This window comes from Prinia subflava, chromosome 5, assembly GCF_021018805.1.
Source record: "Prinia subflava isolate CZ2003 ecotype Zambia chromosome 5, Cam_Psub_1.2, whole genome shotgun sequence".
Classification (NCBI taxonomy): domain Eukaryota; kingdom Metazoa; phylum Chordata; class Aves; order Passeriformes; family Cisticolidae; genus Prinia; species Prinia subflava.
Window position 1 is genome coordinate 24,004,862 of NC_086251.1, and position 15,283 is coordinate 24,020,144.

The 15,283-nt window shown below is 43.7% G+C and overlaps 2 protein-coding genes across 11 annotated transcripts in view; one reads left to right on the plus strand and one right to left on the minus strand.

Annotated features, from left to right (window-relative positions):
* The window catches only part of C1QTNF4 (C1q and TNF related 4), a 49,063-nt gene extending 39,770 nt beyond the window's left edge, over window positions 1-9,293 (plus strand). For 3 of the 9 annotated variants that reach the window (XM_063398388.1, XM_063398390.1, XM_063398387.1), the window contains 2 exons: window positions 2,144-2,203; window positions 7,786-9,292. In XM_063398388.1, coding sequence (XP_063254458.1) covers window positions 7,791-8,894 — 1,104 coding nt within the window. In that variant the 5' untranslated portion in view covers window positions 2,144-2,203; window positions 7,786-7,790 and the 3' untranslated portion in view covers window positions 8,895-9,292. Of the gene's footprint in view, window positions 1-2,143; window positions 2,204-6,190; window positions 6,379-7,785 lie in introns of those variants that run through there. The other 6 variants (XM_063398382.1, XM_063398386.1, XM_063398384.1 and 3 more) reach the window with 3 other exon arrangements.
* Window positions 9,294-9,583: 290 nt separating this feature from the next.
* Window positions 9,584-15,176, minus strand: FAM180B (family with sequence similarity 180 member B). 2 transcript variants are annotated; one of them, XM_063397327.1, is made up of 3 exons: window positions 14,764-15,176; window positions 12,860-12,927; window positions 9,586-12,353 (listed from the first exon to the last, which is right to left on the minus strand). In XM_063397327.1, the coding sequence occupies exons 1-3, from the start codon at window positions 14,951-14,953 to the stop codon at window positions 11,910-11,912; spliced, it is 702 nt and encodes a 233-aa protein (XP_063253397.1). In that variant the 5' UTR covers window positions 14,954-15,176; the 3' UTR covers window positions 9,586-11,909. The 2 variants fall into 2 exon arrangements, with proteins under 2 accessions (XP_063253398.1, XP_063253397.1); XM_063397328.1 differs by lacking the exons at window positions 12,860-12,927; window positions 14,764-15,176 and adding an exon at window positions 12,592-12,787 and having other exon boundaries at window positions 9,584-12,353.
* Window positions 15,177-15,283: the final 107 nt, after the last annotated feature.

A 15,283-nucleotide genomic window follows, 5' to 3' on the forward strand; every position in this document is an offset into this window, starting at 1 on the left:
CCTCTCCCTCTAGAACTCGATTGCAGTGTGCAGTCTGCCCTGGGGCCTTCCTCTCTCACACTCTCTTAACTGAGATCTTTATGGTGTTTGCTACCAAAGTGTCAGATACTTTCTTTTGCCCATCAAAATACCTCCTTGTATTCCAGGTCAGACTCTTCGCTAATCCTTTATGCCAGTGTGATCTGCCTTCTGGTGCAACAACATGATTCCTGCTTGGAGAGATGAAATTCTCCAATAAAGCCTTATGCCACAGTCTCAGCATCTCTTGTGCACACCAGGAAAAAGAAATGCACACATAAACCAAGTTTAAAAAGGAAATTATGTTTGTGGGTGAGAAAAGAAATGATTTAACTTTGGCATTACTGTAACTGTAATGGGATCCATGTGAAAATTCCAGCTGCTGAAATGGTCTCAGTGTTATATGTCTAAAGGTAGCAGTGTTAAATAAACACTGCACAGCAACAGACTTTTGGTTTTCTCAAGATGTGGTTTCCAGTCTCCTCTGGCCCCTGCTTTCACAGAAGCTGTTTGTCACTGAACTCCTTCCCTTCAAGGGCTAGCTTTTTTCACTGTTTATTGCTGGTGTAATTTCAATGGTTGCTTATCAACGGTTGATTTAACGGCATGTGCAAAACAAATTTACAGTATTCAACACATTTTATGAACTACAATTTAAACTCAAATGTTCTAGCAATGTTTTCAGTTCTTCCACTTCTGGCCAGTGTTAGAGTATGTTTCTTTGCTTTAAAGTTTTAGTCCTGTTTTCTTGAGCAGTGTGTATGTGGTGAAGAGTTGGATTTGTGTAATGTGTTCATTTAGAAAAGGATGTAAAAAATTATTACATCTTAAAGCATTAGTTTGCTGGAATAACTCCTTGCTCCTACCTAGGATTTATTCAGCCATGTTCTCTATCAAAACACCATTTTGTCTAAATTAATATATTTTAAAATATAATGGTAGCCAAAAAGGCAGATGCAGTGTGTCACCCTGGCACTTCAAATGTATATGACAAACTTTCTTAAATGATGTTAAAGAAGAAAAATCTTAGTGTCAGAACTATCATGTTTTCACTTTGGTCAGTGAATTTACATCATTTTACATAACATCATTTTAGCTTTAACAGAGTTTTTAGGGCTTTGTTTGAAACAGCAGGTTTAATCATATTCTGAAATGCAGAGTAGCAGTAGTGGCTTCTGCCAAAAAAGTCTCTCCATTTCCTTTTCTTGAGTATGGCTGGAGTTGAGGGACCTGAAAATAATTTTTGCCTTTCCACAGATCTTTGAGTCCACAGAAACTGGATTATTATGTTAAAGGACTCTCCCTGACTCAGGGAAATGTTCAAAATTAAGCACTTTCTATGTTAGTGCCATAATACATGTCTGTCATTCAAGGTGTGACATATAGTTTCCAAAATGCATCCTGAATGCTTCAGACAGTGTTTTACCTCCCAGGATTGTGCCAGAGTTAAAAAAATAACCATGTTCATCAAAAGCAGAGAAAGGCCAGAGCCATAAGTGAATCACTGATTCTGTTACTCGTATACTCTTACACATATTTTGCTTTTGAGGATGTGCTACAAATAATTTCTCTTTGATGTTGGAAGAACTGATGCATTTGCATCATTATCTGATGCTCTTAATCTGTATTGGATGAGTAGAACAGACAGTATGTGGTATCTTGGGAAAAGAAATCTTGCTAACTATAGTCCAAGAAGGATGTTCATTACACAGGCTTTTACTGATTCAAATAATTGAAACATTTGCAGCTGTCCTTAAATATTAGGGTGAGAGCTATGGAGAACAGGGCTTTGCTCTTGCAGCTTACAGGATTTAAAAAACCTTTTAGTAACGGCTGATCCCACTGTAATGCTTCAATTTTGTTTTATATCTCATCCTTCAGTGATATTCCTGGCAAAACTCCCACTGAAATTAAAGGACTCTTGCATAAGGTAGGACTAGGGAATCTGGATAATTAATATTTTGGAATAAAAAGAAAACCCTTGTGGGTATCACAAGTAGGTCTGTCCTGCAAGTGTAGAAATGGGGTGACCTTTCTATTGTTGAATGTCCTTTTGTAAATCCATGTGTCTCAATAGAAGAGTAAAGCTAATTGTCTTTTCACTGGTGGATTGATTCTGTTCCAGGACAGAAAAATCACCTCCAGCAAACTCAAAGCTATTAAAATTTCCTGGGTCATGCAAATGGTGAGTTCTGACTTTCTTTTCAAGAAAGTTTTGCAGCTCTTATTCTACTATGTGAGTCAGTACCACTTTAATCCCTTCTTTTCAGGTCACTAATTTAATGCCAGTGTCTTTGAGAATTGTTTAGCTGCATCATGTGTTTTGTGCCTCCTATTCCAAAATTAGTTTCTTGACTTCTCTGTGGGCTGCTGTCCCTGCTGGTACTGCCTCAATTAAAAGCAGTAGCCTACCTAATTTATCCCTTGGGTCTGCTTAGCTTCATTCCATGCTTCTATGATGTTGGGACAATAAGGAATGGCAGAGTGGGGGGAAAGGGCCCTGATTTCTGTGTAAATGGAATGAGAATAACACAGCTGCCACATGCTGAAGACCCACTTTCCATTTCTAGCCTGGGTCTTTCACCTCACGCTTCAGTTTTAAAGCTTTGATCATAGCATGAACTCAAGGCTGATGCCACAGTGTCCATGGCCAGCCTCTCATCCTCAGTGCTATCTCTTCCCTGACAGAAGAAAACTATACCAGAAAAAGAGATTTGGGCACCAAAAACAATTTTTGGGGAAGAAACAGGGCATTTTGGCAGTTTTATCTTTCAGAACTATTATGACAATACTCAACTCCAAAAGCTGTCATGAGTGAACTCTGTTTATGGCACCCCTGTAGCTGGGTATGGCTTCCTAATGATTGGCAAATTATTCTTAGACTGGTTTAGTGTGAGAGGCAGTTATTAGATACTTTCTAAATTATTTTTAAAAGAACCTAAATAGTGCTGAAAGTGGTGAGTGGGAGCTGTCAAGGAAACAACTTGCTAATGGAAGCGCAGCATAATTAACTGCCTTATTTAAATGAGTTGCTTTTGGAAAGAGCAGATAAATAAGGGACAGCAGCAGCAGAGGATCTTTGCAACTGTACTGAGTGATCCAATCTTTAAGAAGTGATCTTATTACACAGAAAGGAGCTTTCAAACAGAAACAAGGATAGTGGTCATTTGAAGGATCACAAGGTCAGATTCACTACACACTTTATTAAGCTTTGTCTGTTTTGTCTTTCTGTGCTTTTTAGCCAGCAGTGATGTGTTTTCAGTATCCCCCCGACTCCTGGATATGCTGAACAAGGTCTGGAGCACAAGCAGCATTTCACAGAAGCAGGCTTGTCACTAAAAATGCAAAAGCCAAATCCTTTCCTGTCATTTGTTGTCTCAAGAGCATGCAGCCATGTCACAGTCATCCTGGTTCTCCATGCAGCCACACCATGGTGATCACTGGAATAACAATGAATAAGAATCAGGAACATCTAATAGCCCTTATAAGTTTGCCTTTGGGGCTTGGTTTTCTAAGCTGAAAGCTAGAATGAGCCTGCCATGCTAGATGCAGCACTGTGCAAAAATAATACTGCTGCACTAGAAGCTGAGCTCACGAGTGTGACAGTTTGGGATTTAGTTCTTAGTGGATATTAGGGTCTATTAGTATTGTTTAAATGGCAGCAGTAGCCAAATGCTGTACAGACATTGCCCTGAGGAACACATAAACTACAAAGTAAGGGAAAATAAAGACAGCATGGAAGCAGATGCGTGACACTTAGCTATGGATTAATAGTTTCATTGAAAATGCTTCAATTTGATGGTTGGAAAATAATCTGTCTGATAGACTTGCTGCTAGCTGGTTAATTCCATGTAAGGCCCATGGCTAGGGTTACTAGGGAGTGAATTTTAACTGCGAGAAGGCAGTAGCTATGAGATTCAGTTACAGAATCAGGAATCATGACTTAGGAAATCTCTAGTCCAAGTTCCTGCTGAATGCAAGACCAACACTGAATGCAGAGCAGGTTGCTCACAGCTTAATCCAGTCTTGTTTGTAAACTTCCAAGGATGGAGATCTCGCAATCTCTTTGGGCAAACTGTTCTATTCTTTGTTGCCTCATCATGGAGTTATTTTGCTTATATCTGGGCTGAGTCTTCCCCTTTGGGGTTTTATGACCATTGTCTGTTATTCTTCCACCATGCTCATCAGTGCAGTACCTCACACTGTCAGGAACCACTAAAGGCACTGGAAGGCTGCTACTAGATCCCCCCCAAAGTTTTCTCTTTTCTGTGCCAAACAAGCCCTGTTCAACGAGCCTCTCCTCGTCGGGCAGGTGCATCAGACCTCAGCTGTCTTGGCTCCCTCTTCTGGAGTCACTCAAGTGCCAGGTAAAGAGGAATTATCACAGTCTGTGGTTCCTGGCTGTGTTCTGTTCTGCACCCCAGAGTGCTGTAAGCCTTCAGGACCTGCAGGGCACAGCAGGTACTATCTCAGGTACAAAATACTGTTTTCCTGGACCCCTAGATCCTTTTCAGATCCTTTTAAGATGGACTCCTAATCAGTTAGTCACCAGTCTGTACCAACACACAGGTTAGTCCATGCAGGTACAGTATTTTACATTTATTGTCACAGAATTTCTTTTCAGTCCATTCCACCAGTCAGTCTGGGTCCCTCTGAACAGCAGCTGTGCCTCCAAGTATAGTGGTAAACCATCTTTTTTGGTGTCATCTGCAGTCTTGATCAGTGGGTATTCTTTCTGCTTCTCAGGACATTGATAAATAATATTGAAGAGGACATCTGAAATTAAACATTAAACACTAGTTCTCACACTACTTCTCAAGCCTGCTAATCCAGTCAGTTTTTCACTATTCTAGTAGTCCACTTATCTAACATCACAATTTGGATAGAGGGATGTTCTGGGACACTGAAGCAAAAGCCTTGCTAAAATGCAGGTGACATCCACTGATCTCTTCCCACAAGAAGGCAATCAGTTTGATTAGTCTAAGCTCAATTAAATAACGTGTGCTAAATTACATGTCCTTTGACTAGAAATATGTTCTAAGAAGAACATTCCATGATTTTCCAGGAACCAAAGTGAGGGGCTAACTGGTCAACCACCCTATTTTGCAGGTAGTGTCACTTGTCCTTTCTGAAGATGAGTGTCACATTTGCCTTTCTCCAGTCACCAGGGACCTCTTTTGATCTCCATCACATTTCAAAGATGATAGAGAGTGGCCTCAAAATGACATTAGTCAGCTCACTCAGCAACCTTCGGTTCTGCCCATGGGGGCCTGGAGGAGCAGGCTGTGTCAGGAAAAGCATTCTGAATTCAGAGGCATGAAGGAAAATACTGAGATGTTGCAGGCAGAATGAGAACTTCAGACAAAGTTTATTAGAGAAGCCCTCCCTTCACAAACAGAAACCACAAGGTACAGAAAGGACTCTCTCACTTTCTAAATTCTCTCTGAGAGAGGAGCTGAGGTACAGCTGGATACAACCTTAGCCCCAGACTTAGACAATGGTTTATCACTAAGGAGCTACACAGGTGTAATTGAGCTTTTATACAACTTCATCCTGCAGAATTAAGGATGGCAAACCAGATATATTTATATAAATAAAATTAATTGTTTATTTAAATTTATTGCAATAATGATTAAGGGAGAAAAGCTTAATCAGAATTATTTACTACACAGTATGAATCACTATTACTACTGGGTTAGTGCACTGTTTTTGAAGCAATTATATTAAAGCAATTATATTCAAGCTAGCAGAATAATTATTAAGCAGAGATTGATGTTACTTACCCACACCAATAACTGGGAAAATCTCTTTAATTTAGCCTCAAGGAATAACCTTGAGGAGTGTCCTCACTAAAGGGAAGGATCTTCACACACCTTAGGGAGGTATGCTAGAAATCTTTGCTGTGCAAAAGTGACACTGGCCTTTTATAGTATAAAGGGATTGACTTTAATATGCATTCAAAATAGGCATTTTTTAGATGATGTGTTCTCAGGCTTACTCAGCAAAATATGCTTTCTGCTGAAAAATGTGTTGGCAGAGTTTAGTTTCTCCTCTTCAACATTTCTGACCCTCACTTCCAAATCAGGACCTGCACATCCTTGCTGCTCCCAGCGTCAGTCAAAGGACCCTTAGTCTTGCATGTCCTTGCAGGGGCGGATGAGAGTTTGGTCAAGCTGGTCTCAGCATTCTTCAGCACTAAGAAGAGCAGTGTTATCCTTGCTCAGTGTTATCACTGATCAGCAGCCTGTCCTTGCTCCACTGAACAGCAAACTCTCCTTGCTCAGCCCTTCACCGACAAATTTATAAGCCTGCTTAGGCTGAGAGCCCTGCTACAGATGTCTGTGAGAGAAGTGATCTAAGGTAAAACTGGGACATGGATGGATATTTCTTTTCATCTTTGCTAGTGTGGCATTTTCATGTAATTGAGAATCTAATTTATTCTTGGGTTCTTATATATTAAATCCTCAGATTTCTCTTTTATTCTCCAGTTTGAAAGAGCAGGGATCAAGCTGAATTCCTGCTGGTGAGTGATTCTAGATATTACGTCTTGCCAAAGCAGGATCCCATTGCCACCTCACAGTCTATGTGCATTCTGTCTGCCTTACTAGGCCATCTCAGATGATTCAAATATTTACCCCTTTATCCTTTTTAATGCAGGATTTGTCTTCAACCCTCCCCCCACAATGAGTTGCATGTTTTGCTTCTGTTCTGCTGGTCTGTGAATTCATTGTTTGCACGCTGGCAAGGCACCAGTCTTGGGGTGACAGATGGAGCAGACTGCAAACCAGGCAGTTGCCTCCTAGCCTGAATGATATTTTAATAAGCAGAGAGAGGTGACAGAAAGAGAAGCTTCTCACTGGAATGACTGGCAGTTTTGTTTCCAGCCTGAAAGCACTAATAGATAATTTTTGGCCTCAGTCCAAAAAAAAAAAAAAATCACAGAAAATAGAAGCAGAAAATCCTATTAGCTCCTACCTTTTTTAGGGGTCAAAGAAGTTTTTATGTCTGGTCTGTTATCCATTTGGGGAGTTGTTTCCCCATATTTGGTATTTTAGTTCTCTCTCAGGAACTGTACATTTTGGGAGACTTTCTTTTTACTTACCATTTTGTCTTCCTTCTTGTTTTTTTTATTATTTCAGTAATTTTCTCAATTGTCTTCCTTCCCTAAACATTCCCTTTTCGTCATATCTCTTTATACTTTTCACAGATTCATGTTGGAATAATGGGATCCAACAACTTCCTTGGCTTCCTGTGAAACAGCTACTGCACTGCGAGGCAATGGCATCTGCATGGGAATCTCTGGAGCATATGCCCTCTTCTCCCTGCCCCTCAGCTGTGTCTCACTTGTATAATACAGGGTTTGTGTAGGGCTTTGTTTCATCCTTGGTCTTACAAATAAAAAAAGGCACAACAAAAGGGAGTTCTGGCAAAGCCCCAGCAGGCTCTGAGATCCTCTACAGTGTGAGCAACATGGTGTTTTGCAGACAAGCTGTAGGATAGACAGGCTTTCAAAGCAGAAGATTCTTTTTCTTTCCATGAGTACAGGTTAAAAAAGGTCCAGCTCTCAGTATGAAAATACAAGAGTGCTGCTGGGATCTGAACTACGATGTGGTCCCGTACGCTGCTCAGAGAACACTCTGGAAATTTCTCAATATTTGGACATAGATCTTCATGTTTATTCAGCAATATTCAGGTCTGGACTTCAACTGGCATGTGAGCTGTAAATTAATGCTATTCCTGCTAAAATATGCTTCTTTTTTCTTCCAGATACAATGATGACACTAAATGTTCAGATCGTCTTTGCCCTCCTTTGCTGCATGATTTTTCTTCCTACGGATGGCTTCCCAGCAGACACCAGTGCTGAATTCCGCTCTGCTTTCTCTGTGGCCAGAACCAGCAGCATGGAAGGGAGCTCTGAGATGGTGATTACCTTTGACAAAGTGTATGTGAATATTGGCAATGATTTTGACCCCAAGACTGGATTGTTCCGTTGCCGGATCCCAGGAGCCTACTACTTCTCCTTCACTGTTGGGAAATACCCAAAGAAAAACTTGTCTGTCATGCTGATGAGAAACAAGAACGAGGTGCAGGTAATTGTGTATGACGAACATCACCGCAAGGAACGGAAGGTGGCCAGCCAGAGTGCCATGCTGCAGCTGGACTACGGGGACACAGTTTGGCTGCGTTTACATGGAGATCCCAAGTACGCTCTTTACAGCAATGTGGGCCCCTATACAACTTTCAATGGCTACCTGATCTATCCAGACACTTCTGCCTTCTTCCAGAATGCTCTTAGCTCTCAGGAGCTCGGCCCACACCCTCACACAATTCAGCAGCTTCCCAGAGAGCAAAATGAAGCTTCACAGCGACATGTGTTGTCTGACCAACCAAACAGGGTACAAGACCCTCGCTCTGCGTTTTCTGTTGCCCGCTCACAAAGTCTCCTGGGGACAGATGAGAAGCAGACCCAGCACGAGCCAATCACATTTGATACAGAGTTCGTGAATATTGGAAAAGATTTCAATTCCTCCACTGGCGTCTTCACGTGCCGCATACCTGGTGCATACTATTTCTCCTTCACCATTGGCAAAATGCCCTTTAAGACCATGTCAGTGAAACTGATGAAGAACCACAATGAGGTGCAGGCCATGATCTATGATGACAACCACTCCAAGAGGCGGGAGATGCAGAGCCAGAGCATCATGCTGCCTCTGCAATACGGGGACACCGTTTGGCTCTACAGCCATCAGCACGATGGCTATGGTGCCTACAGCAACCACGGCAAGTACATCACCTTCACAGGCTTCCTCATCTATTCAGAGGCTCAGCCAAAGTGGCTTCCAGGTGCCAGCTCACCTCAAGGGTCAAACAATTAAATGCAGATGTGAAAGGAGCATAAGAAGAGCCAAGATGCCATAAACTGGGGTATAGCTTCTCTGAATATCATCCTCTACCTTGAGCATGCTGTCATGTGTCCAGTGCTTTCCTTATGCTGCACGCTTGTGGCCTGTCTGCAGGGCCGCTGCTGTGTGTGCCATTCATCCATAGAGAGCCCTTCCAGGCTGTAGCTGCGTGTCCTGTGTTGGTGTTTGATTTAACATAAAGCATGAGGTAGTTTTGGGGCAGGGGTGGGGCAGCGTAGTGAGATGCTGAGGATCAGAGAACTACTGCAGATCTCCAGCATCCAGAGAGCAAAGGGTGTGGTGACTTTCCTTGTTTATCCGGGGAGGGAATAAATGTAATGAAAATGAATGTAATAAAAATACAAAAGATGTGAATGTTCTCAGTTTGGCATTTATGCTACTTTGTGAGACTTGTGTGCTTATCACTGGCTGAGGTACCAGCTCAGGTGAGAGAGAAGTATGATAAGTGAGCTGAGGATGTGTTACTGAGCCAATCTGTCTGTATACACTCTTTGTAATAATTTGTGTGTGTGAACGTTTGGTACCTCTTCTGATTTTATTGCAAGTTTCACAGTGGTTTGTGGTTTTCTTTGTCGGATGTAGATGAAGTCAAGAAGCTGTGGTTGAGAATCTCAGCTTCCATTTAATGTAAAGAATACATTTAGAAACTTAACAAAAGAGCAGGCATCTTGTAGTGAAAGATAAGAGCCCAAATCTGTGAATAGACCGTGCTCTGAAAGCCCAGAAGCAAGGTAAGTAAGAAGAATAAGAAATGCATTCTTAAATCTCCAAAGATTTGGATCAGGAGCAGGCACATAACACTGAGTGTGAGTAGTAGCACGCCAGGCAGTGGCACTGCTGACCGCAGGGGCGTTACCTTCCCCACAAACGAGCCCCGTGAGCGCAGGGGTGCTGCCCTGACAGCCCCCTGCAGGCGGGGTCAGAGGAGCCGCCAGGTGATGTTTGCAGCATCCATGTTCCAGTGGCTCCGTACGTGCCGAGTTCTCCGGGGAGTTTGTCGTGTGGAGAGGCGGCCGTGGCTGTAGAGGACGCTGCTGTGTTCCTCCAGTCCGACAAACAGGCGGATGGGCGCCCGGCGGGATCCGCTGAGGAGGCAGTGAGAGCACAGGAGGCTTCATCGTAGCACCACAGGTGCGGTTTCAGTTGAGCTAAACCCTGGTTTGTATCCCAAAAATACATAAACTGCAAAAGTGCATCATCTTAAGCATGTACAAAGCTTCATGGCATCACTTCAGTGTACTTTATAATCCGTTCAACAGGCAGCGATACTCTAAAACTGCTCCTAACAAAATCCTGAGTTCAAAGCAGCGTGTTGGCGTCTGAGTCACAAGCCAACCCACTCAGCCTTTTTCCATATATTCCTGTGGCTCAGGCTGTATATTCTCCAGAAGACAGTATTTTCATGCACTAGTGCCATCTCAGCTCAGCTCTTTGATGATACTCTGCTCAAACTGGACTTGAATGCAACCACACAGTGCTTCTGTCGCTCCATACATGTCCTAGACATTACAGACTGGGGGCGTATTTGCCAAAAGGGTGAAGGGTAAAGATTGGAAGTATGTAAAAAAACAGCATAAGAATAGAACATTAGGTGAGACAAGAAGTTTTACTTCAAATAAAATTCTAATTTTAATTCCTATACCCTTGGGGGTGAAAAACAAAGAAACAAACAAAATTCCAAAGCACAAACCAAAATGAAACAAACACACAAAACAAAAATCCAGCAACAAACGATCTATCTCCTTCTGTCATAACCCTAAGCTGACCTCTAAAACCATTGTCTGTGGCATCTTGCTTCCAGGCTTCTTGTACCTGCTTTACCATTTCTCCTCTCCATCTGTTGGGCTACAATGGCTTGGAATAAGATTAACTAGGTCAGAAGCTAGCAGTGCTCACTTTGAAGGTCACACATGCCTCTTTTGTTGAACATGGAAAAATTATATTGCTAGGAAATTATGGATCCCATCGTCTAAGCACATGCAATGAATGTTCAAAATTGATATACCTATAGTGGCAGCAGGAAGTCTGGTGGAAACAACAAGAACCAAAATCAAAACCCTCCTGAGGAGATAATTACATTTATTTAGTTCCACACCACAGTGTGTTATGCCACACAGATGTTAATGATGTCTTTCTATAAAATAATTATATTTCTGGTTTTGAGGATAGAGATTATGTATTTATTATGTTTGGCTGGTAAAATGCCATGGCTGTACAGAAGAAAAACTTCATAGAATAGAGGCAAGATCTGCTGAAGAAATAACTAGGTCAGGATCCTTCAGAATTTAAATGAGATTTCAGGAAGTATATTCCAAAATAATAACTGAAACAAAGCTGTGTATATGTGTAAATATGATATGCAAATATTAGAAAGCTTCATAGAATACATACATTTTCAGGTTGCTTTTTAAAGAAAAATGAATACATGACATGGGAAATTGCTGTTGATACATAAAATATGATGCCACATGAGGAGAAAAATGAAATTAAAGATTTGACCTATATCATGAAACACAACAAATCCTGCTTAGCTGGCACTGGAGAGGAGAAAAGATCTTTTATTTCTCTGAAACCACAGGGAGAATATAAGGAGAGTGAACTGAATTATCTAAAATAAAGTCAGCTATGACACCAGCATAATATCCTGGAAAAATACTTCCAAGCCATCTCTCCTAAGCATCAGTGATCAAGATGGATAAGACATCTAAATAGCACTGTCCCCTTCAGCATAGCCCACTTAGCAAAAAAATCAGGAAAGGGAGAAATGCACTTTACAGTTTTGTCCTTTTTTCATTTAAAAATAAAAGCTTGTGCATAAATCCTGAGAGGGTTTTCTGCACAGTGCAGAAAGCAGGACAAGAAGGTGTGGCATATTTATACAAAGTCCTGCACACTGTGGAAAGCATTGAAAATAAGTAAGGATGCAGCTGAAGCCAGGTGCGTCCTTTCCTATGGTGGGTTCCGTCATTAGGTGTCTCTCTTGGTCCTGGCCAGGTTAGAGCGATAGAAATCTTTCAGGGATGCTAAATGTGAAGGCTTCTCCTTCCAAGGCCAGGAAGCCTGGAGGAGAGTGGTATTTGCTGGGCAGAGCCCCTTGCACAGATCACGAAAGATTTCATCAACCAGCTGAGAGAAAAAGCCAATCCAGGGGGTTTTATCCAGACCCTGCATGGAGCGAACCTGATAGGCACTGTAAACACTGGTGAAAACGAGACGGTCAAACTCTCTCGGAGGCAAGAGAGTGTCAGTCAGTGAATAATATCTCAGATGCTGCTCGATCTCTGCCGGTGTTTTGGGAACTTCCTCCTCTAAAATCTGCAGGAACCGCCGTGCCGGGCGTAGGGAGGCCAGCTCTTCATCCCGCAGCCGGACTGTCCCGTTGGCCTGAATATCCAGCTTTCCCCAGAGCATCTGGAAGAGAGGAGCAGCCCCGTCACGGAAAGCCCAGCACAACTCCATCACCCGCGGACGCGCTGCGCAGCAGAGCCCTCCGCAGCGCTGCCAAACCGCCCAGGGGCGGCCGCTCCCTCACGGCCGGCTACTCCCGCTCCATGTCCTTCTCTGCCAGCCCCCCGGCCCGTTTGTGACCAGCCCCACACCTCGTGTCCCCCGTGCCGCCCTCCTGTCCCCGCAGTCCCGCCTGCAGCACCTCCCGGCGCGGCCGCCGCGGGCAGTCCCGAGCCCGGCGGGGACGGGCCCCGGCCCCAGCGCGGCCAGGCCGTGAGGCGCCGCGGGGCAGAGCCCCCTCGGGGCAGGAGGGAGCACAAACGCCGCTGGGCATCGCCGAGGCGTTCTGCAGGGGCTCTGAAATCCGTCAGGGATGAGAACAGATAGAACGGGTGAGTTTTTACGTGCAGGCAGGTGGGAGCATGGGCACGAACAGTGCCTCGGCCCAGGGCCCCCAGCGCTCAGGAGACCTCTAACATGATGGCAGCGTCCTCTGGGCCGCGACGGGCTGTGCCGGTGCCGCTGTGAGGGTGCGCATCTGGAAAACATCAGACAGAGCTTGGTAGCACGAGACCTTCCTGTTTACTGCTTTTGCCATTTGGTTGTCAATAACGTCTTCAGCATTCCTGAGCTACCACTCAGCTTGCCAAATATGACAGATGCTGACCACGGGGTTTTGATAAGCAAAACAAGCCTTTTAAGAGAAGCAGCAGTGGTTGAGGCGAGGTTTTGGATATCACGGCCCTTAGTCCTGCCAACAGAGCTAAAGCGTGCAGCAGCAAAGGCACTGTTTTGACAGGCAGCAAGGAGGCCTCTTTCTCTGAGAAGGGATGGGGTTTGAACAGATGGGGTTTGGTTGGTTGGCAGTTTTTGCTGGAGAAAGTAATGCTGTCCTATGAGAGGAGGGTGCTGGCAGGCTCCTCAAGCTGCTGCTAGAAACAAACTGATGCTTATCCTGGTTTTCTACTTCTTCCCTAAGCTTCTGCTGCTGGAAGAGTGTGAGGATAAAAGAAACCTTGTCAGATCTGTTATGGCTCATTTGATATCCGGCTAATTACTTGCTAGGACACATGATATCGTAATCTGGGAAAAATGGATATGAGGCCAGAGGAATGGCAGGTTTTGAATATAAAAGTCACATTAATCCTAAGAATTGTTTGATTTTCATTTCCTAATACTTACAGTGCTTTAACTGTCTGCATTTATTTCTTTTTCTGTGTGTGTGAAAAAGGGGACACAAGCAATCTTGGTCCAGGACTGTGAGAGAGAGGCTGCATCCCCTCCCTCCTCTGTGTAATCAGTGTCATGAGGTAGCCAAGACCCTCTTCTACTTCTTACAGACTCATCCTTCAGGTTAAGAAATGTGAAATGGAAAAAGCTCATATAAAATAGTAAGCTCTCTGATACATTTATGGGTTTTTTTTTTTATTTTTAAATGGATGATGGCTTTTTTATATATTAAAAAGAGTGAAGATTTACATTGAATATTCCAGAGTTAAAGTCAGCAGGTGCATATAAAAAGCAGAAAAATTATTTAGTATTATGCATGTGTGATGACTGCTACCAAAAGACACTTCCAAATCTCCATTTTTGATTAGACCTTTTCAGGGAGATGTGTGAGCTGCCTGAAAAAGTGCACCACCAGCCCACAGGCTGCAGAGGTTTGTGTCTCTGCACAGCTGCAGGCTCTGTGATCCAAGCCAGCTGTGGCTCTGGAATGTGAGCAGGGAGGTAGCTTCTCTTTCCTACTCCTCCATAGATGTACCAGCTTTTAGCTCAGGTGAAAGCATTATATCATCTGAACATTTCTTTGCTGGCCTTGTCTCTAGCAACTGATCCTCTGGGTTCACAGGTCCCTCTCCTGAGAGATGTCTGGCTGGCTGCAAAGTCAGTGCATTTGTTGAATAGGTGCCAAACTGCCATTATTAGTAACTGCCTCATAAATATACACAGTGGTAGATTTTTTGCGTAGAGAAATATTAACAAAGCATAACAAATAATGTATTGAAATAACAGCATAAATACACTCTGGGGAAGGGAAAAATCCTTACTTAATTTATCACTCAACAGGGTTGGGTGGGGTTTTGTTTCCCAGAAAGCATATAGAAAATCCACAAACAGTATTGCAGGAGATTATTTTTTTCAGTGGAGACCCAAGAAAGTCCTCCCCTTGCCACCAAACACAGCAGCAGGTCTTCAACCTGCAAGTGGGTGCCAGTGCCCCCACAACAACCCCCCCTAGCTGGACTCCAGCTCCCTCCCGTGCCAGTGCAGCTGCCTGAGGCCTCGGGCCACATTTGAAGGAGCAGCAAAGCATCACACAAATGACATTGCCAAGCCAAGGAGCCGTGTCGCTAACAGATGTGCTCCCTACCTGTCAGCCTGTGGGATGCAGCAAACACACAGAGGAGCAGCCAGGAGCTGAGCTGTGCGGGGGCCATGGCAGCACTGCCGAGCAGCTGCCACCGCTCTGCCACAGTGCCGCGCCAGAAGCCACAGCAGCGCGCTGGGGCGTCTTCCCCTGCTGCCTCGGATCCCAGCAGCCTCTCCTGGAGTGGATCCATCTTTCTGTGTTTCTGGTCACAGCCCTGGGAAGGGCTTGCAGTTCAACTTGCTGACCCCGAGGGATATTTTCCATCATATTTTGGAAACTTGGAAAACTTTGTTGTGATGTTTTTGGCAGAATTGTTTAAGCTTCCTTTTCAAAGACTGACTTTCCACTACAATGATTATGGGAAGCTGTTAGTTGCAAGAAATTCCACTACATATGTTTGCCTCTTAAAAAGGGAGGACCCCCTAGTCCCTTCCATCTCTACACAGTGCCTGTCACATACTGTAGCACTTCTGCTCCTCCCCTTGGCTTCATTTTCAGTTTTCCTTTTTCTTGGGTTTGA